Here is a 23,471-nt window from a genome sequence, read left to right as displayed (position 1 = left end):
GATATCAGGCCCTTGTAGAGCAAAATTTAGTATTGTGGTCTAAACAACCCAAAATGTGATGTCCACATATGTGGACGCCAGGTCCTAGAAGGTTAAATTCCTACATGTTGAATGAAATGATAAAGACAACAAACTCATTAAACTTATAAATATTTAATGTATTACGTGGTGCAATAAATACAACAATTAGTTTATAAAAGCATCAGTCACAGGAAGAAAAACAGAAGTTACAGTAGTTTTGTGCAAATGCAATTTGTTTTTGCTCACTTTCCGTGAACACTCTTAAAACAAGATGTGGAAGTCAGTTTGGCACTTTTGAAGTTGTTTTTTGCTTCCCATCATAATACAAAGTTATTTTTTCCCCCTTTCGCTTTGGACGGCCTGTATAGGGAAGAAAAAGATTGAGCCCTTTGCTGAGATCTAATTCTGCCATCATGAAATCAAATGTTTGCCAACTTGAATCGCAACTGTTCCTTAACATAAATTACAACATCCTCGTTTTGTATGCGGCCGTGCAGCCTGTTGCTATGTAGCTACAGACCCAAGACATTAACCACAACTTCACCTCCATCTTTTTCTTTAAGACTTGAGTTTGTAAGGGCAAATATGTAACCTCGGGCACAGAAATAATAATAACTACACCTGAAAGAACTCCTCGCCGTCTGTAAGGACTGAGGAGTGAAGAGCATGTGCTCAAATTTAACCTTCTCGGAACAGAACGCCTCAAACAATTAGTATCAACGGTCCCCGAGGCCTGAGAAATATTTGGTCAGTCAAAAATCCATTTGCGAGCTGCATTTTTTCTAATAAGCGCAAAAACACCATAAAAAGATCCACTTCCACTTTTAGAGGGTGGCCCCTTTTTTGAACACTGGAGCCAAACTAGAAAAGAACAGAAAAACCTTTAACACTGCATTATCACACTGCAGTATGAGAACGTCACATTTCCATCCTTCCCAAATAACCAATTAACACCAAACTTTGTTTTTTTGTCCTATAACTTCAGCTACAAAATAGCTAGTCTCCACATACAGGATGAAGACACCAGAGTGCTCAGTCTGCCAGAGAGCTACGTAGCAGTCACACTGAGAGGCTTGTGGAGGGCTCTCTGGGGGTCCCATGTGCAAGAAAGAAGGGACCACCCAACTTTAGTCACAAACTAAATCCTCCTTTTTGCTTATTTCATAGGGGTGGGGCATACTCTGATGCAAAGCTTTACATGTTTGTATCCCAGCTTGTGCTAGGCACGTATCCTAAAAACATATGAATGAAATTTTCTAGATCTTAAAAGAACTGAGACAAAAATGTACGTTTCATTTAAAAGACCAAATGAACTTGAACGAAAGACACAAAACAAATGTAAGTGTGAACATAAATCAGAGTTGCTGTGGTGCCCTGCCCCTTTTACACCATATTTTTGGTTTGTTAGTGAGAATACCTGAATTATCCTGAGCCAGCCAGCGGCCTCCCTGTGTGTGACCTTGACTACTTTACCCTCTGGCTTAGTAAAAACACATTGCTTTAAAGAACGACTCCATGGATTCCTTTCACCAACACTGCTGAAGGACAGATCCTCGCCTGACAACACCTCCTCCCCTGGTGAAAGGGAGAGGGATGGAGTTCTGAATGCAGCTTTAATCTCTGCTTTTCTTAGCTGTAGCCAAGGCACTGCTGGATCTGAGAAACCTGATGTCTCACAACTTATCAGATTCTCAAGTTAGTTTGTTTTTTCTACAAAAAATTTGCATCTGCTTTTGCTTTTTGAAGCTTGTGCGAAAGGAAATGTTTTGTTTTGCACCTTGAATGCTCAATTCACGGTCTTACAAAAATACTATTTGTTGCTTAGAGGTCATTCAAATTCTCAGCAGATATGTAAAATAAATGCGATTATTTATTATTTCTCTTTGCTGTACCAGTTTGGTGAAAGGCAATTGTGTCAGAATATATGTCGTGGTATATTCACGTGACATCTCAAACATGCAAAATAGTGTAGACACATTTGTAGCAGTAATTATAGCGTACACTGTTAGTAGTGCTTTCATTTAAAAGTCACAAACATCTTACATAACCCTCACCTCTTTAAGGACCACTTTATGATCTCTTGGCCAATTAAGGTTACAACATCTCTGCTCTTGGACATAAAGCAGCTTTCAAAATGGTCTCCCATACATATTCCCAACAACTATTTCACTGTCAGTCAAGGCAACTCTCTGCAGTATTACATAACTACAGAATGACGGCAACTGTTGTTGCAAACAGACGGCTTAGAGTGCATCTCTGAAACGCTAAAAAGAACATCCAGCTTAAACGATAGTTATCATTTTGTCACCAGAGGATTTAAGTTATATATTATCCCACTCCATTAAAAGCAGCACTGTAATCTGTGTGCATTTTGTTATCCGTCATTTGTAAGCAGAGGTAATACCCCCCTGCCTCCCCTCCAAGCGGCATTTAATGTTGCACCAAACCCTTGACTTGTTTTGTGAGCACTTGAAAGTGAGTGAAAATCAGAGACTGAGAATTTAGCAGCTCATTTGTTTCCTCAGTTATGTCCTTAAAGAGCTTTTTGAGGGTACTGTAAGTAGAATATATAAAAAGACAAAGAACAATTGCACTTCTTCATAGAATAAAAGAGAAGAACATCAGGAGAGGAGCTAATGGAATGACTAACTTGGGGTGAGCTCCTCCCTTCCTTGTGAGCCCCCCTTTTTTCTGGCTATCTGGAACATGTCAGAGCAACACATGTTAGAAGATGTACTTCACCGCTAGGTTATGTGCTATTTTAAAACTACGCATGATCGCTCCACACCTAGCACACCTAAGACTATATGGCTTGTTCAGGTCAGTGGATGGATGGGGCTAGCAGTGCTGGATCACTTAAATCTGCACAGACAGAGAGGTCACCTGGGGAAAAAACCCCAAAACTTGCTAATGATGTAATCACACTGTTTTTGTCTGAAAAGGAAAAAAGCACCGTCAGACAGTTATCCAAAATATGAATTATGAAGGGTACCCATAACACACTGAGGTCTCCACTGATCTAAAAATATGTTTTTAAAGGAGATTATAACAGCAAATGTTCACCTCACTAGCAAGCGTGCCCTCCATTTGAGGAAAATTTTGATTGTAGACTTGAAACGTAGACTGAACAGAAACATTTTTCCTCACTTATCCGTAAATCTCAAAGTTCTCACTGATTACAGACATTTTTTTTGGTACAGCAGCCACTGCAATATATCATGCAATTATAGCTGCAGCAGTATTTCTTAAAAGCATATTAGTGTATTGGATTGCACTAATATACTACACTGCTAACCCCATAATGAATGAAAGCCACTGAATCTCCAGATACTGAAGCAGGGTTCCTACACATTCTGCACCTCAAAATTTCATATCTTTTTGACGCTGTTATACTGAAATACTTGTTCAGTATAAATATTATAGATTAGTGGCTCTTTAAATATGCAGCTGTCGCAGCTTTTCCCAGAGAAATGACTGCCTATTAAACACATTTTCTTACAGGTCACAGAATTTCCAAACCCGTGTAGGAACCCTGATAAAAGGAAGACGTGCATAAAACATTAGTGTGACACACAATCGCAGAGCAAACAGTGGAATAACTCATTTAAACAAGACTGTAAGTCTGAGTCTCTGCAACATCACACCACTGATACAAAGCCTTATACCTTTTACTAATCGCTTTACTCATGTTAACCCTAATCTAGCCAATATTTAATAAAGCAGTATTTTCCCCCACTTTATTTCATTTTCCCTGTCCTCCCCAAATGCTGCCACTCAAAAGAATCAGGGGGATGTGTGAATTTTCAGCAAATAGTGGCACAATGAATGATCCACTTCTAGCTATCTAAACTTTTTGTTTATCATGTGCTGGTGTAAACTAACTAACATTACAACAAATAGAACACAGGGCTATGATGAAGTTTGTGGAGGACCTCGGTAACCCCAGTAATTCAATATGTTTCATGACAGCCTCAGCTGTTTTACAACACTTTGCTGCTGGAATTGAAATCTGGTTAATTGCACTTTCGTAAGATTCCCTTGACATGTCTTAAAATAAAGCACTGGGACGGTCTATAGCTATGCGATTAATGGCATCATTCATCAGTTGTCTGTTGCCAACAGGCTGTCCAATGTTTACAGCTCAATGATCAAGTCTTCCTCTGCTGCTGTGTGGCTTGCAGACAAGCTAACAGGTGGACCATGGATTGGGTGACAACAGAGGAGGAGCGATTCTTGAGAAACCCCACCAGGGAGCCCACCAGAATCACACGGCTATCCACGCCTGCCCAGAAATAGAGGCATTAATTTGCCAACTGCGATAAACAGAAACGCACAAGGAGTGTGTGGCCCTTCCCTTCAATTGTGAAAGTCGCATAGCTTGCAGACTCAGTGGTATAATCATACTGGTTTAAAGGTGGAGATTTGTGTGGTGCTTGTTCTGATTTGTCTACAGCTGTGAGCAAATTGCATCTCTTGACAAACATGTCTTAATCTAAATTAGCTACCATAACAATGAAACCCAACTCACCAAAGTGCTAATGCTAGCGTAGTCTACAGCATGGCAAACAGCCATACAATTACATAACCACCTTTTCATTGATGATTGAAGGCTCCAAATAAGAAATAAAATGATAAAGTAAATAAGAAAGGACTTCCAGCAGAAGCGGCTTGTGAAGATACATGATGTGTGACCACACACTGACTGCTCTAGTGGAGTGTTCAGCACATATCCCCTTTGCCCTCCCTCACCCCCCACAGTGGTTCCCTTACAAGGTAAATACGACAGATGGAGTGAACATACACGAAGATTCTATCACGGCTCAAAGAGGTCGGGCTGTCCCTGCGACTCCAGCTGACAGTTGAATTGCTCTATCTCCTTGTTGGCCTCAGCGATATACTCTTTAATGAATTCCTCCATGTCTAGGGTAGCAGCAATGTAAGGAAAACTGCAACACATGCACTCCACACAGCAGTATATAAAGATGCATCTCAGTATTTTTCACTGTTCTTCTGTGTCAAAATCTCAGTCAGTCAAATCAAACTGACTCATGACTATTTCAGACTTTTGTTCTCAAGCCTTAATGACAGGGACATACAGTTTTACAGTAACCCTTGTGAAAAGGATACTGGGATGGAAGTTTGTTTTATCTCCAAAGATGTCAACATATTGATAACCATTGTAGAAGTAGCCTGGTGGAAGAGGTTCCAAATGTCTGGTCATCTAAACAGAAACATACGATATCAGGTTCAGTCAAGATTATTGATAAAAGCCACAAGTCCCTCATCTAGCCCAATATTTAAGAATTAGCAAAACCTGATAAATAAAGAACAGACCACAAAAAAGAACAATGGCACCCATATTTAACATCAGTTAGAAAACTGTCTCTATCAGCAAATGTTAATGGTAACCTTGGGAGATTTTTGTGCATTCATTGTTTATCAGATGTGTGTATAATCCTTTGATTTCATAGATGTGGTTAGTGCATCCTAATTTGTAAAATGTTTTGATTTTATTTAGAAACTTCAAACTTCAAACAAATCAAACTCCAAAGATGAGCAATGATTTTGTTCTGGAAACAAAAAACTGGTAAACATGAAATTCTGTAAAAAATATCTAAACGTGAACACACTGGCATGTATGTAGATCAAAAAAAAAGAGGGCGTGCTTTCATCTTTAGTTTCTACAGTCTGCAGCATATGTGTCAAAGTACTCCTGCCTTTGAGTATTTCTGCTTGTTTAGAGCCTTTTATGAAATATTATGTATTGCATGACAATTATCATCAATTATACCTATAGTCCCTATAGTTCTGAGCATGTTAGAAAGTGGAGACTCACGTGGATGCTCTTGATTTCTTGTGGTGAAAGGGTACTTTTGGTCTTCTTAGTTTTCTTTGCCTGCTTCTGTAAACGTAAAAAAAAACAAAGAAAGAAACGACACGTTATTTTTTAAAAACCTGACTGATGTTGTGTGATAACATGGCTATACATGAGTGTCAGTGTCTACCTGCTTGGCGCACAGTCTTAACCAGTCCTTCAGTCCATCCTCAGTGAGACCAACACCATCAAAGAATAGGAAACAGGAGGTGTTGGTCTCTTTGGGACCCTGACTCAGAGGGTCACTGTTGTCTTCAGGGACAATTCTCAGGTTCCCACTCAGTGCATTGTAGCTCACTTCCATCAGCTGGTCTGAGTCTGGAGGTTTCACAGATGAAGCAGCTCAGATTTGAGTCTCAGTAAAGTTCACACCTTGTCTAACACCTGCTACAGCAGCTTCATATGTTACCAGCATGCTGTTGGTGGAGTGTTAATGTTTTAACATCCATACAGGGCTTCTGTTCCCAAAACGGCTCACAGAACCCGTGTGTACAAAACCAGATAAAAGCAAGATAAATACGTCCCACTTCAACAATATGTGTTGGATGTATATCAGCTAAATCGAAAAACTCAAACAAAATAACTACATGGATGTAAATGATACACTACCCAATAGGCAGCTACTAAAATATACATTAAGGGAAAGTCGGAGTCTCAGACACCACACTGGTTTCATACTCTATCTTCCCAACTATACAAATATATTCACACTCGCTGAACATCTCCTCACAGGCACCTGCACTTTCTCCTCATGCAACAACTCTACACACGTCTTAAAATAAAAAATAACAAAAAGAGTGAGAAAATTATGTGAAGCAAACCAAACTAGTGGAATATGGGCTGAGTTCTAAGCACCAGACACCAGAGCAACAACCAAGCAAAATTCCTACCGTCAGGAGCTTCTTTCCTGCCTTGAGAGAAACCTTTTGTCTAATGATTCCCCAAACTGGGAAATGCAAATGTAGATTAAAATATTTCCCAAGGAAAGAAGTCACATTTGTTTTTTGTCATGTTTTTCATAAGCAAGTTCTTCAAAGTAGGATCTGAAATTTTTAAAAGTTAGCAGAAGTATATTGCAAATATATTTTATAAACAGTAAAATCAAAGGGAAAAATATGTGAATCCTACCAGAAAATCTGACTTTTCCCCAAACATTGTACATATTTCCTTGGAAGGGGCTTGGCCGTAGCGATGACTTGATTGCTGCAGAAAAACAATGAGAGTTGTCGAGCAAATTATGTAAAGTGAAAATTTCCTAGAAAGCAAGTTTGTGACAAGACTCTAAAGCCATCCTTTGGGAGTACAGATGACTTCAAAGCAACGGCTGATAATTACTTCAACACCTCCATATTCGGAGGGAAGGCAGCTCGTGTAATCACAACCAAATCCTTCCATCTCATATCTAGAGAGTCTGTCACGAGGCAGGGGGCTTCTTTCCATCTCACCTTTACAGTGGGTGACAAATAGAGGCCTCTCTAGGGGCCGGTTAAAAGCCACGCGCTGCTGGGTGAGGACCAGAGTCCCAGAACCAGAGCAGAAGCGCCCTTTGCACCTGGAACACAGAACACGTGAAAGTTAAATCTAGACCAAGCCAAATGTTTGTGCTACATTTTGTCTTTGGCTGGAAAGCTGTTTACTCAACCAGCTGCTCACAGTGAAGAGGCCAGTGTATGTGATTTGCTGCTAAAATGCAAAATGCAGATTCTTTTAACAGCAGGTATAAACAAAACAAACATTTCTCGCTCCTTGATATGAGGGCATCTAAGAAGATTCCCAAACACACCCCAATATACACAAACTGTACAAATTAAAGGCTGAAGATGAGCAATTTAAAACGGGCCACACTCTGGCCAGATACTGTGTATGATCTGAGAGGAGGATTTAGCAGCAGTTCATATTAGGCTGAGCATTGAGGCATGAAGACTGGCTGGACATAGTCCAAAGGAAAAGAGACCCCTCTGTGTACATGGCAACTGCATGGCCAACAGCTTGTTACTGTGCTGCCAGGAGGCAACTGGTGATAGAACACGAGATGCCCTGAGGGGCTTCATGCCAATCAGCTGCCGATACACACACCACTGTAGCTGAGCAGCAATTAAACTGCAGGGAGGCAGGACTGAGGAAAGCCGAAGCAGGAATCAATCTGTCATTCAGCAGCCAAGAGGTTGCGTGTTGACACAGGAGGACATATGGGTGCCTTACCATCCAGGGTAGAGGACGTAACGGGCTCTCAGCATCTGTGGCTCATTGAAGCTGCTCTCAGACAATATCAGATTCATATCTTCATCCCTAATTAGGGAGAAAAATAATAATAAAAATATATATATTTAACATCTAATATTCTACTGTACCAGTAATCTGTCTGTAAGTGTTTGCATTTTGAACACCAAATGTGACAAAGGAGTACTTTGGTCTGTAGCAGACTGTCAATCACAATGATAAAATATTAAGTATAGAATGCATTGGGGAGTGTTCATTACACATCCAGGAGTTAAGTGAGCCGTGCTCTGACCCAGAAGATTTAAACATAGACTCAGAGAGTGGAATAAAATGTAGCCTAGAGTGAATATTTTAGGCAAAGATAAAAGCAGTGAAATGACTGTTTGCAGCATTGATCATGATTCTGTGGGCGCCTACCTGGTGACAGCTCCTCTCTCTGCCAGTATGAAGGCAGCAGTGGGGTTGGCAGAGCGTACCAACTGCTGAACATGCTGCATGAGAGGGTGCTTCTTCTCTGCTGTCAGCCCAGTGAACACCACTGTACTCACAATACCTGACATACAACAAGGCACAAAAAAAGAATGAAAATTCCACAAGAAAATGGATCACTTTCCCAAAAAATACAGAATCTCCTCAGTTTTGTCCCTGCTGAAATACCGTATTTCACACTACATTTAATTTATTGTCCATACCACTGCTTTTTTTCTGCCTGAAAGCAGAATATGCATTTTGATCACCTCACATGAGCTGACTGATATAAAAGGGAACAACACATTTTTTCCCTTCACAGTTCCATGTTTTTCCTCAGCACTGCCCCAAATTAGGATCCAGTAACAAAGATGGGAAATATGATGACAGTAAACCCAAAAATGTGAAAATTCTCACTTGAGAATGTGAAATGGAAAGTAAACCATCTCAAACATACAGTAATGTTTGCACCAATGAGGTGTGAAACGTTTTTATAGCTCCTACTGTATGTAACAACATCTCTAAAAAACATTATTTAAAACTTACTATGTCACAAAATAATCTGTATTAGTATTGTTGCTATTTTTACCTCCATCACTGAGTTGTATTTACAAAACACTTTAATTAAATGAAATTGTTTTATTTATATAGTGCCAAATCACAACAGCATTCATCTGAAGGTGCTTTAGGTTGTAAAGAAAAGATACTACAAAAAACAGAGAAAACCCCAACAATCAAAAGACCCCCTATGAGCAAGCACTTGGTGACACTGGGAAGGAAAAACTACCTGTCACCTAGGCAACAAGAGCCTTTTATGTCCATTAAGTGGTGATGTGTCAGCTAGAAAGTGATGCACAACGAGCATATCGTTTTATATAAATGGTGCTTAAGAACTAAAAGTTTTTACCTCCATATTTATTATAAAGCATCTTACATGTCAGCAACTCTAAGGTAAAGAGCATCATATTTCATAAGTCAACACTTTCTAGTACAAACAATACAAAACTTTGGTTAATTGATAAATGGTCTGTAACAATTTATAATGCAGCTACAGGCCGATAAAGAAGAGTCTAACTTTGCTGCAAACAAAAGAAAATTCTAACTATCTATCGACATGGTCCTTCCTCAGCATTAAACATACTGTGCTGCTGGACAGGTGAATGAAAGTGCAGTGAAACAGACTAGACTAACCTTGGCTGAGCTGCTCCAACAGCTTAGGAAAAGCAAACCTAAAAAACAAAATGACAAGAAGAACTGAGAGAGGAGAACTAAAGTTAAATATTAAAACATATTCTAGAAACTACCTAATGCAAATGTTATTTTTGACTGAGACGCTCACTCCTGCACTCTAGGTTCCATACTAAACAACACACAAGAGGTGTATTTAAATGTATTCACTTTTCTGCCCTCTTTATTTTGCCCATGTCCTGTGTCACCACATCATCCTTAATAAGAGCTCTATTTCTGACTAATGAATGCATACCAGCATTGAGCAGCAATAAACAGACTAATTCCACATTGTGGGCCTTGGCCATAATGTATGACATCAGGACTTTGACTGGCAATGGACCAATGGAACATCTTTCTGTAATTTAATTAATTAAAATTCATTGTAACAATGTATCCTGAGTTTTCATATCGATCTGTGTTATACACCACTTTCTGAAGTCTCCTTACAACCACTACCCTTCTTTGGGAGCCTGCAGGCTTGGGGATCAGCAATTTGAAAGGCATTTATCTTTCCTGTCCTGACGTAATGAACTGTCTGCATCCATCACAAAGAATAGATCATGACTGACTGATGAGCTTCTCTGAGGGGGGTTGCTGGCCACACATGTGGATCTGGGGGATTAAAGGGCTATGCTGAAGCGGGTGACAGGCAGGTCAGACCTAAGCTGGGCTAACCGTATCCAATTAGCGCCATAGTAGGGGTCCACAGACCTCCATACAATCTGTGGCAACAGACAGGGACAGGAGGCTTGATGAAGATGCCTCAATTGGAAAAGTCACTGCTAACTGCATTGTTAGCTAAATTCTTATTACACATTTTCCACTCCTGAACTAAGTAGGTACTGTGTTTAACTGAAAAGGTCATCACTGCATGATTAATGCATGCAATTCAAGACATATTTCATAAGCCTAGCTTGTGACACAAGCACGGACAATTTTTAGAATTTTGCTCATGCCCATTTCCACAGTGGACACAAACAACATCTAACTGAAGTACAGACTTTAAGATTTACTTTAAGGGGTTTACCAAAGTTTTATATATAGTCCCAGATTTTCATAGACTCATATTTAGGTGCACAACTGACTGACAGGCACTTTCATGGTCATGAGAGGCCTAATCGCTCGTTAATTCATGACAAATGAAACAAATAAAATATCTGGAGCTGATTCAGTTTTGAACTTGTAGCTGGTAACTGTTCACTGCAACTCTCAGCATGAGGTCCAAAGAGATATTTGCAAGAGGACAGACTCATAAGGTTTAAAATAAAAAATAAAGCTATAAGAGACATAACAAACACTTTAAAAATGGCAAAATTACAATCTGGTGTATTCTTATAAAGAACGAAAGCATTGACCAGCTCAGCAACAACAAAAGACATGAAAGAAAACAGAAGACAACTAAAGTCCATGATTACATAATTCATCACATGGTTCAGACCCCTCACAACACCTCACAACTCAATAACACTCACGAGGAGGCAGACTGATAAAGTCTATGATCCAGAGATGCCTTCCTGAATGTAATTACAGTGGATTCATAAAAAGGTGTAAACCACTAGTTACACTCAAGAAGCCCTTAACAGAAAAATTCTTTGGACAGGTGAAACCAGCATTAACCTGTATCAGAATGATGGGAAGACAAAACTGTGGAGCAGGAGAGAAACAGCTCATGACCGGAAACATACCACATCATGTGTCAAACATGGTGGAGACAATATTATAACATGGGCCTTTGGAATTAAGTCTCTAGTGAATGGATAATGACCCAAAGCATGCTATAAAACAAATCAAGACTTTCATGAATATAATGATGAAAAACAATTACGGTATTTAAAACAGTAAAATTTGTGCAATTACTTTTCAGCCTCTGAAAATGGGTTTTTTTTTGCATAAAAATGACTTTAATTCCTAACCAGTACATGGAATTTATATGTGTAGTTAACATTTGTCAAGCTTAATACCCAGAATCTAGTTACTATAGCTTAACTAACAAAGGATTTGTTATATAACGTCTACTGATTTTTTTAAATGAAAGTTCTGATGAAGACAGATGATGGCACAAGTTTTCAAAGCATGCAAAGACTACACCCTTTAGACTGGCCTTGTGTGTATGAAAGCATCAGGGGCTTGGTCAAGCTTGGCCTGCTTTGGAAAAACAGCCTATCAACCGGAGTAGTATGCCATATTGTGTTGAGCTGCTCAGTAAATCTATGACAGTGAGAAGCTCTGTAAACTCCATCTAAAGCCTGTAACAAAAGGAGAGTGAGATTAAATGTAGAGCTGATCCTCTCTGTAAAAAGGGACCCAGCCTTGAGTTTTAATAGCTAAAAGTGTCATGTAACCTTTTCATGGAAACCTCCAGCACTTTAACAATTTATGAGCATCTCCTGTCTGTAATTATCTGGCCTGTCCATATGTTGCTTGAAAATATACCTAAGTGAAACCCTTAATACTGGTGCGTTTGACCTCACTGAAACCCTTAAACTTTGCACAACAAACTGAAATGTGTGTCATTTCAGAAATAATCTTTGTTGGTAGCAAATTACTTTATTGCACATCTGCTCATGTGCTAGAAAAATCTATGGTGGACACACGTGTTTCAGGAAACTAGGCACACAGAGAGGTGAATGGCAAACTATACAACAAAAGTAATATACAATTTTTCATCGTTAACCTGGATCAATGAATTGACTTTAACTGCTGTGAAACTGAGCTGACTGCACTTTCAGAGTCATGGTGATTTACTTACCACTAGTTACTATAATCCAAAATTGTTTTATATCTTAAAAATAGCAGAGAGAAATATCTCAAATCGTACCTGTGCTCGATAAAGGAGGTGAGAGGGTTCACACAGGCAGTAACTGCACCAATTGTGAAGCATGCCTGAACAACTGGGTCAGGATGGAAGAGCACAGCCTGGACCACATCTAGAACATCTGTATATCTGTAAGTAGGAACATTCACAAATGTAAACAATATTGATCTATTCTATACTCAACATCCTGCATGTTTTAATAGTTTCATATTCTAAGCTCTTTTATATTAGATGAATACATCTTTAATATTAAAAAGGTACAAGTCTTATGACTGGTCTTCTTCAGGTCTAAAGCACAAATTAGTCTTACCCCGGTGTGAGCACCAACAGACGGGGTTTGCCTCTTGTACCTCTTTGGCTCTCCAAGAAGCTGGACAAATACTTTTGGAGATGAGAAGCTGAGAAACTTTCCGGAGCAGGCTCATAAACCACCCACCTGTGAGTGTAATGATTGAAAAACTTGTGTATATTTGGTTGTGTTATAAGTCTGGTATTTACTATGTTATTTGAGAAATGTTGTACCTTTCACATTTGTGGTTTAGCTGGACTGAGAAGTTGCAAAGTATCTTCTTATGGCTTCCTGGCAGTCCAGTGATGATGGTGATGACAACCTTTTCACACATTAAAAAAGCCCACATCAGATATTCATTAAATCAGCTTTATTATAATTAAACTAGGTGCTAGATAAGAAAGCAATCAGAAAATGATTTACTATGTCTACAATCTTTAAAAAGAGAGAGAGAGAGAGAGAGAGAGAGAGAGAGAGAGAGAGAGAGAGTGGGAGAGAGAGAGAGAGAGAGAGAGAGAAGGATTCACTGCATCCTAAGACAACATACTCACCTTGTCTCCCTGACAAGGGGGTATATTCCTAAGCTCTGCAGAGGGAAAGAGCATCCCCAGGTGGTCATACATAATGGGCTCTTGACCAATGCTACTAAGAGCAAAATGCTGAAGAAACCTGGTACAGGCCAGAATACAGGAATCAGTGAACAGAAATGTGGTTGACACAGACCGACATGCCTAGACAAACCTATGATTGCATTTACTGTATTGTGTTTACATGCCATTACTGTCTAAAGAAAACAGCAATTGAAATTACACTGATAATACAAAATAACACTATGGACAGTGAGTATTATGGAACAACACACAGGACGCTTATTTTGGGTGCAAATGCTTAACACTAGAACTGCGAATGGAGTCATTTTGAACCCTTGGCATTTTAAAAATCATGTAACTCTGTTACATTTCTATTCAACAACTAAAACATTTTGGGATTTGTGGGCTCAAAATGTAAAAAACTATATGATCACTAGAACTGCAGAGGACATTACTTTGACCCCATAGAAATTAATCCAAAACCACTACTGCAGCACACTGAGTTGGCTAGCAACACGACTGTTTACCCCCATTTTAATATGAAAGCTGCTATAACACGAGCAAAAGCTTGCTCGATGTGATCGGTAAATTAATATATAGTAGAATGTAGTTAGGTAAAAGTTGAGTGCCCGGGTGGGTTTGCTGGCTGTTCTGAAGAGCAAGGGAACTGTAACTGAGCTGAGCAGAGTCCAAGTAAAGAGTGAAATCCAGAGCAGAAAAGCCAAATCCAGCAGTTTCAGTTCCTTAGTTTATTTTTATGTTTATTAGTTTACTCTAATTTGAATTTTAACTTTACAACCTGTAATGAAACAATCTAAATAGATTATAAAACAAATAAAAACCTTCTTTAATACTTAAAGTTTGAGAAATTAGATGATAATTAACAACTTAACTTCTTCAAGAAGTTAATTATTTGCCATCAATGCTGTTGTGGCAGGACGAGGTCAAAATGACGCCTCCTGGTGGTTTTGAGGACTTTGGGATTCTGGCAGTTCTAGTTTTGAAGCAGCTGGAGTTTTAATTATACTGGCTAACAAACAAAACAATGCAAAAGAAGTGCTTTATGCATGTTTTGGCTCTAGCTATGCAGACTGGGGGAAAAGAATGCATTTCTTATTTTGGCTCTTTGATCATATATACTCTGTGTAAGCATAACAGACCTAAGAAGTGCAGATGGTCAACACTGATTGAAACAGTGCAACACAGGCTTAAAAGCTATTTTGGGAGTGCATACTCATGATTAAGCAACACCTAGCATCAGGTTTTACTACTTGTTTGATCCAGTTCTGGAGCACTCTGTTGCTACGTGTGTACTAACATTTCCTGTCCTGGCAGCTGACAGTATGAAGTCTTCAGGCTGCCTCTGCGTTTGGCCATTGGTGGCTCCTGACTGTCGTGCAGCTTCTGCAGCTTGGTGTGCCTGAAAGAGGAAAACAGAATGTCTACCCTGAAACAAATCTACTTATCTGTCTACCTACTCAAATGATCATACTTCACAATAGCTGAAACTGGCAAAGCAAGCACTGTTTGCTTACATATTTTTCTGGTTCCACGTCAGGTTGTCTTGGTCCAAGAATTGCAGAGCGAGTCCAGAGCTTTTCCACACAGACAAAACCTACAAAAATAAGATAACAGGTTTATACAAGTACAACTGTGGCTTTAATGGGAATAATATAAAGAGAAAGGGGGCTAAAACACATTTTAGTATATAGTAGACAAATAAATAATGACATTCTTGTGCTGACAAGAGAAGTGTTAATTGGATATTCTTAATAATTAATTAATTAAAATGATAAATTCACCAGAAAAAACAAACAAACAAACTTAATGGAAAAACTTGCTAATGAGATTTTACCCCTCTCACCTTAGAGTAGAAGGCCCTCTGGCTCTTAGACCTTGGAAGTAGAGCAAAGACCAGACACCTATCAGAGCTGTGGAGAGGGAATGGAAGGTGGGGGAGCAAGCTGTCCTCATACTCTACAAACAGAGAAGCCACAGTGCTGGAGTCCTGGTGATAAAACGACACACAAAACACAAGAAGTAGGAATGAGAAATCCAATATAATATGTTTTATCATACTTTTACATGGAAGGTACCGAAACTCTGAATTTTAACTGTTAAACAGATGTTGCACAGAAATATATAGGTGTGTAAAGATGAACTACCATATGAGAGCTAAAAATGTAGCTCTCATATGATAAAACGAGTAGTTTTATGCATACCGGATTGTAAAACTTGACTTTGTTGATGTGATCCTTGGAAATAGTGATGCTTCCATATTGAGAATGGATAAACAGTCCCTCAGAAAAGAAAATGATCTTTCCTGAAATCAAAATTTGAATAAAACACATTTTGAATGATTGCAGGAAAATCAAAATAGAAAATGCTAAATTCCTCCCAGGTTTTTCAACAATGCTCACCTTCTTCAGGAGCTGAGAGGTGGCTGCTGGACAACACATATGCAGCATCTGCTGCAGTCAGAACTTTTCCCAAACAAGTACCATCGTCATCCTGTTTAAAACAAATAATGTAGATCATCAGGTTGTACATGAAGGACATAGACAAGCAACCTGTAGTGGTATGAGCAGAGGCTTTGGAACCTACCTTAGTGAGCTGCTGAGCTTGTTCAGACTGCTTGACATCAGATTCCATCTGAAAACAAAATGACAATAAAAAACCAAAAGTCAAAGAAAATGCTATGTTTATATCACAGATTCAGCATAGGTCTGTCAGATTACTTCAAATATTGGTTCTGATTTCTACATTCAGTACCACACATACCAGCCAGCAGGCGTAGCGAGGCACTGTTGCAGTCAAGATGGTGTAGCAGCTGTCTGAGGACACAGTGCCATCTACAGGAGAAGAACCAGACATGTTTAACGTGGGGAAACAAAAAACAAGCCAAAGAATGACAAACACAAGATGTACAACAAACACAACCCATGGCACGGGAAATAAGATATCTTTGTACTACTGTGATGACTGTAGATGACTTTCAGCTTTTTATGTTTGCAGTGGATTTGTAATGTTAATAATGTATATCAAACTTCCTTTGCAGATTGAATCAGCAATCCATTCAAATCTAATCTGTACTGTACCTCTCTGTTGAATGTTGATACTGGACTCCAAGAAGGATTCAGAGAAGACTACAGATCCCAGTTCCCCCCTGTCCCACTGCAGGTCTGGGATGTCATGGACAATCAGGGAAGCCTTAAGGAACATAGAATTATTGCAAATGTAGAACATTGTGTACACAAATAATTTTATCAAAAACCTTTGATCAAACAAGTTATAATGTGCTTCTCTAACTTACTGTTTTTATTACGTAGCGGCTGTCTTCATTAGTGAGAGGAATTATCCTGAAAACAAATAAGAAAAAAAGTTTTAAGAAAGCATCAATTTGGGATATAGTTTTCAGATAACACAATGAAAACACTGTTCACTGACTTCCCCATATTTGAATGCTTAAACAGAGGTTCAGGGCAATACTTCAAAATGTTCACTATCATCGTGATCTATATTGCAAAAAAAGGGCTGTAACGATAATCCATAACACTGACCTACTTCCTGATAATATTCTAAAACTGTTATTTAAAGGAGATGGAGAACACAATTTGAGGGGGAGTTAAATTCAAATAATTTTTGTGGGGTTTTTTTGCATCTCTGTATTTGGAGTAAAGCTGTGGAACAGACTGAGTGATGAACTGAAGCAAAGTCCAAAAGCAAGGTACAATGAGGAAGAAGGGCTTTTATTGGGTGTTCCCACCCACAACTTAACCTATATGTGTGTACATGTGCATGTATACGTATGTGCATAATTTGGCAAAAGAAGGATTTATGTTAGGACAGAACATAAACAGGAAGTAAAGAGCTGACTATTAGTTACTAAATATGTTAAATTATTTACTGATTATTATTTTCCTCATGTTTTGTCCTTTTGTTTGTATTTCTGTAAATCTACAAATCTTTGTATATTAAGCCACAAGAAAATTTGAGAACGTGCAGATAACACCCACATTCCTTGCTTATTCACTGCTTGAATGGTGAATTCACATTTGGACCTGTAGAGAGCAACCACAAGAGCAAAGGGTTATAACATATACTTTAAACCTTTGATCAAGGTCTGACACAGTTGATGATTGAAAAAAAAAGTAATCAATTGCTACCTGAGAAAACTGCGATACTGGCTTAAATTCATCGAGTCCAATGACATCAGAAAGGTGTTCTCAGCCACATCCTTAGCCTACAAAGGATTACACAGTGAACAACTGTATATGCTAGAGTACATGCTGTAAAGCTAATGCTAAAATCTGTGTACTTTTTCTCTAACCTTGGTAGCGCTGGTGGTACAGGAGTAGCATTTGATTCCCGACAGAACTGCTTGAATGGCAGCTGAATAAATCTGTGACAAAACTCTGAAGAAAAAGAAAAGTTTTCGTTAGATATTCTCAAACGTTTGACACCCAACAGCTTAAAGGGAAATGAAAGATTAAAAATTAAACACTTACAAGACGTCTGTCTTCTTTTGCTCTGTGTTCTGATTTCCTGTGAAAAATACAAGGGGAAAATGTTATTACTGCTTTAACTATGGGTTAATATATCATATATTGCAGTCTCTGAAGTACTAAGGACAACAAAGTAAATATAAGATGTTCTAAATATGCAACAGATGAATAGACACAAGTAAAGTCACACAATAAACTTCACCAAGATATGGGTTGTGGGTAGTCCCAAAGAAATAGGTCCGAGCGCAGGCTAGAGGTCCTTTGGGAGCCACACACTGGAGAATCTAATGGGGTAAAAGGTGTTTTGTATGAATGACATGAACAGCGGAACGTTCCCACTTTACAAACAACACAAGTAACAATGTTGAGACCCAGAATTTGCAAACTGACCTACATGTCTTATTTACAGGAGGACATATTAACAGACTTAGTGCTCCAGATGACTTATCAAAATGCTGCCCAGTAGATGGTGCTGCAGCTAATTTTTTCTCTTTTAATTGAGTAATTTGTTTTATAGCACATTCATTAGAAGTGGAAAAAAATCCCCTCCATTTGAAATAGTGGAGTCTTAACAGAGGTCTTTGAACCTAATAATCACTTTGGCATTTGTCCAGTCATTACCAAATGTTTTATAGTAATGGGTGTAGATGTAGGGTTATATTATTTATTGATGATTTAAATGTCTGCTTCGTACTTGCTCTCTGCTCTACCCCAGAGAAGTTATTTATTATCCTTCACTATGCTGCTGTTCCTCACCATGTGTCTGGCTGCAGAACCTTGAGGCCCTGTGTTGCGGACCTGATGACTCTCTGAGGGAAAGTTGAATAAATAGTTCTCCAGATCTTCTAAGGCAGAGTGTTTCCCAAACAACACATAGGGCTGCTGGCATTTACTGAAATAAAGAAATGTTTCACTGAGCAAAGGTGTGTGTTTATTTCATTCCACGCCAACAAGACCACAGATAAACATCATTTCAATATTTACACACGAGTGAATACAAAGAATACCTTTTATCTGTGATTTTTCTTGAGATCAGTCCATGAAGGTAATAGGAACGGAATGCCTGCAGATTGTTGAGAATACACTTTATGCTCATACAGGTACACTCTACTTCTGTTAGACTGATAAAAAAACCCTGCTGTCTGCAAATACTCTTTGCATTTGTTATAAACTGCATAACATTTGTGCAGACAATCTTTTTTCAGCTGCTACTCTTTGCAACAGAACTGGCAACAAAGTCTGATTAGTCATTCAATATTATGACTAATTATTATGACAATATTAAATAATATTTAATATTATTTATCTTTTCACTGTGTAAAAAAAGCAGTTGATGTCTCTTTTTTGGAAAAAGTATATCCAGAAAAAAATCAGAACAACTTAAATTACTCCAAATATCACACAGCAGTTATTCTAGTTTTGTGAGGATATGAAGGTATAAATGTACCTCCCCTGCTTGTGCTTCAGAGAGCTCCAAGATAGAAAGATGACTTTCCAGGTCCATGCCTGAGAAGAAGCCATTCCACTGTTTCTCAAAGTTGACCAGATCCTAAAACAAAACCAACAGCACTCAGGTAATACTACATATCTCTTTACATACAGTACCGTGGAGTCCCTCATTCCTCTGTTTTTCTTGGAAAATGGGAAATAGGTGCAGGGATTTAATAAAACATAGTTTCTAGAATTCTAATGAGCTTGAAAGTCAATATTTGGTATGACCAGCTTTATTATTCAAAACAGCATAATATGCTAAAGTAATCTTCAGCAATAGTCCTCAGGATTCTTGAAGGAAAGACTTTTGTCCTGTTTCTCTGCCAAAATGATCCCACTGCTTCAATAATGTTGAGGTCCAGAATTTGGGGAGGCCAATACATGAGTGATAATTTTCCAGTGTGTGGTTTTCTACCCAGTTATGCTTTCTTAGGATTATTCACGTCCTGAATAATAAAACTGTCACCAAGCTGTCATCTAGACACTTTCTAAATGTTAATGCATGGCGGATCAAAATCTACCTGTGCTTTTCTGCATTCATAACATGATCAGTTTTGGTAAGATCCCAACACCACTGGCTAACATTCAGTGCTAAACCATGACAGGGGTTCCAGATGTTTTTACAGATAGTTGTAGAAACTCACTGTTGTATCTCTCGCTCTACATAAAGTATAGGCAACAATTTTAGCCAACAATTTCATTTGTACTTATCACATATAAGAACTGTTGACACCGTTTTTCAGTCTAGGTCTTGCACATTTTATGAGTTTTTGACAGCCACTCTTCAATCAAGATCATTTCTGATGAGGTTTCAGTGAACACTAGATGGATCAACTGAAGGACTGGATTCATCTGTCAGGTCCTGTGTCAGGTATTTGCTGATATGACTTTTAAATACTGTTCATTTGCCATAGATAGTTTTTTAGACCTACCATTTCTTCTTTTGTCCTCTACTTGTCCAGTATCCGCATTTTGTAAGAGACAATGTCCCCAGTTAATACGTCTTTGGCTAATAGCGCTGTAGGAATCACTTTGTTGGATCAAAAAAATTTTTTTTTGCTTGTCAATCTGTTTTTTTTTTTATATTTTTTGTAGATTCAGTTAAGGAAATCAGCACAAATTATGTGTTCCCATGATAGGCTGTTAGTGAAAAAGTGGCTAAAGATACAATTGGAAATTGAATTGGTGGTTATTAATTGAACTGAAAAAGTGAAAAAGCAGCCAATGTCAAGAAAAAACCTTTGAATGATTGCTGAAGACCACGTCAGCAATTACAAGAAAGTCTAGCAAAATACAGATTGAAACCATTTCACAGTACTGTGCTTACTATGACTTGTAGTTACCAAATAATGATTTATATATTAATGGCTAGTCCAAAAAAATGATTCCTAATAGCGGCACTGGATGTTTGGCAATTTAAAAAAACTTCAGACGTCAGATGATGACGTACTGTAGGCCTCGCCACTAAAAGTAACAAGAAACTTTCAAATTTGGTAAAGCTGACAGAAAATTAAACTCATTGTTACCTCTGTGAGGAGATTATCCAGCGACACTGGGTCGAGTCTGTTGTAAACCTGCCACAGATTCTCACTCATGTCCATTAGCTGCATAAGTAGAGATACATCAAACAAACAAACAAACAAACAAACAAACAAACAAACAAACAAACAAAAAGAACCATAGGATTCTAAGAACTTTCTACATATTGTAGTTTCTTTTGCTGTTAGGCTTTACCTTGTATTTCATGGTAAAAAAGCTTCCTCCACCAATGCCTTCCAGAGCAAAAGCTTGAAGCAGAGGCCATTTTTCCACCATAAACATATCGAACTTCTGGATTTGTCCTAAAATTAACAGAAACTAAGTTTAACTAGGTTTTGTTAATTGGGAGGTCTCATTTCAGAAGTAGATAAAACTAACACAACAACATGAATTACAGTTTAAGAAGACATTTTAATTTCTTTGAAAGACACAAGTAGTAAATGATGGGGAAATTAAAATGTAAAAACATGTACCTTGCGAGCTGTAAGGTACTCCAATGTGATAACAGTCCTGCACCATTGCAACAAAACTGGAGATTTTAAATTCTTCTGCTGCTTCTTCATCTTCGTACTGCAAGTGGAAGGAAAAAACGACAGTAAATGTAAGCTTTAGAATAGAATAACAGAATTACAAACACTGCTGCAAAGAAACACATTTTAAAGGAAAATCCTCTTTATGTCATTGATGACAATAAATGTGCTATCATTGTGCAGTCAATGAGTTAAACATGCAACCTGTTAAACCTAAGTACTTCTTAATTAATCGACTAAACAGGAACTGTAATAAAGTGAGAGGTATAGTTTTTTTTCTCCTTCTTCTTCTTATTTATCTATTTAATTTTTACCTCTGTTTCTGTCATGCAGTACAGGTGTAGGTTTCTCCAGTGGGACACATAGGGCAACAGGTAACTGTAGTTCAGTGGGTTGCAGTACAGGTGAACACAGTCCACCTTAATCAGCAGGATTACATCTGACACAAGGACAAGTGATGTGTCAACGCTGATAAAAACTAAAGCATGCACAAAAATATGACATGCATATGGAGACCCACACTCACCATCCAGCATTTCTTCAGGAAATTCCTCAAGGCCATGCTCCAGATTCACCTGGTTTTGTTCATATAGTCCATAGAACAAGTATTTTGCCAGCTCAGTGCACCCCTCATTATATCTGCTATCAATTCCTAAAATAGAGAAAAATACAATAAATAAAGTTTATGGCTTTGGAGTGTCCACAGAAAATATTCAATCCACTTTCTATTCTGCTTAAGAAAAACTTTGTTTTAGCCTTAACAACTGACACATCAAAGTTTCTGACTTAACATACCGAGAGAGCACAGGATGCCATCAGGAATGGCAGTGCCACTTCCACAGAGCAGAGCCTGAACTTGACGCAGACGACAGCAACTGAAAAGCATGATAAAAAACAACAACCCATAAATAAGTACAAAGTCATGGCTTTCATGATTATTGATGATGCATTTTAGATAGAAAAGTAATTCTTCCTTTTGGAAAGATAGAGCTTTTGTTATGCCAAATTTAAGCTAATGAAGTTGCATGTAATTGGCAATTTGAGCCCATTTAATTGCAGACTGATATCAGACTGACTGTTGTGTGGCTTTCCTGACAGTATGCTTGATAATCTCATTTTGTGGCAAAAATAAAAAATAAAATAAGATAAAAACAAAGTGATAAATTACAATATACGTTATTGCAATATTCAGCATATCGCAAAACGTTAAAAATCGCCACAATATGCTATCGTGAGTAGTATTGTAATAATATCGTGTTGTGGGGTGTCTGGTGAGTCCTACCTCTAGAAATAATATAGTTGTAACACAGGTTCACCTAATAAAACACTCAATAGTATCAAGCATTAACTTATTTAATAGGATTCACTTAGATAATTTTAGAATTCTTCGTTTACGTCGCTGTTAAAATTGTAACAACATAAACTGCCTCTACTGGGATGCATTGAATGAGAAATCCCCGGCAGGGGATAGCAAATCTATTATGCAGCTTGACCAGATGTTTTTATTAATAAAAAATATAAACTTCAGCTGGTTTGAAACGTTGATAATGTGGGCATTACTATACGCTATTCAGTCAAAATTAATAACGATAAATGGCGTTGATACGTCGACTAATAATGGAGAGTGGTTCTGTCTAACGTTAGCTACGTTAGCATGGCAGCTACGGTGAAGCATTTTCTAACAAAACACAACTCGATTCAAACGTCACCTCACGGCTGGGTTGATTCCAGAGAATTTCCCGTTAACTTTCCTTATACTTGACATTGTAATTGTTGTCACCGTTCACACAAAACCGACAAAGCGTTGCGTATTTTTCCGTATCGGGCCGTGTAACTACATTTTCTTCTCCATCACCCTGGAGAGTGTCTACAGAAGATAGCATAGCAACGGAGCGAAC

General features: G+C 38.3%; 1 protein-coding gene across 4 annotated transcripts; it reads right to left on the bottom strand.

The window, feature by feature from the left end:
- Positions 1-137: 137 nt before the first annotated feature.
- Positions 138-23,471, bottom strand: dnaaf9 (dynein axonemal assembly factor 9). Of its 4 annotated transcripts, none has more exons than XM_005929651.3 (38): positions 23,283-23,471; positions 22,369-22,448; positions 22,100-22,225; positions 21,888-22,012; positions 21,517-21,613; positions 21,239-21,345; positions 21,031-21,108; positions 19,461-19,562; positions 19,021-19,076; positions 18,770-18,905; positions 18,216-18,297; positions 18,017-18,053; positions 17,839-17,923; positions 17,675-17,751; positions 17,525-17,569; positions 16,822-16,867; positions 16,607-16,718; positions 16,290-16,360; positions 16,113-16,160; positions 15,929-16,019; positions 15,731-15,831; positions 15,373-15,516; positions 15,044-15,123; positions 14,827-14,928; positions 13,470-13,587; positions 13,152-13,240; positions 12,940-13,065; positions 12,633-12,758; positions 9,776-9,813; positions 8,534-8,669; positions 8,099-8,185; positions 7,342-7,448; positions 7,025-7,099; positions 6,027-6,214; positions 5,858-5,923; positions 5,149-5,242; positions 4,792-4,941; positions 138-2,720 (listed from the first exon to the last, which is right to left on the bottom strand). In XM_005929651.3, the coding sequence occupies exons 1-37, from the start codon at positions 23,336-23,338 to the stop codon at positions 4,835-4,837; spliced, it is 3,441 nt and encodes a 1,146-aa protein (XP_005929713.1). In that variant the 5' UTR covers positions 23,339-23,471; the 3' UTR covers positions 138-2,720; positions 4,792-4,834. The 4 variants fall into 4 exon arrangements, with proteins under 4 accessions (XP_005929713.1, XP_005929712.1, XP_005929711.1 ...); XM_005929650.3 differs by having other exon boundaries at positions 4,823-4,941; XM_005929649.3 differs by having other exon boundaries at positions 138-2,716; positions 4,823-4,941.

This window comes from Haplochromis burtoni, unplaced genomic scaffold, assembly GCF_018398535.1.
Source record: "Haplochromis burtoni strain Fernald_Lab_line unplaced genomic scaffold, NCSU_Asbu1 Contig_119, whole genome shotgun sequence".
Classification (NCBI taxonomy): Eukaryota; Metazoa; Chordata; class Actinopteri; order Cichliformes; family Cichlidae; genus Haplochromis; species Haplochromis burtoni.
The sequence above is the reverse complement of the archived record's forward strand: the minus strand, read 5'-3'. Positions and strand labels throughout refer to the sequence as shown.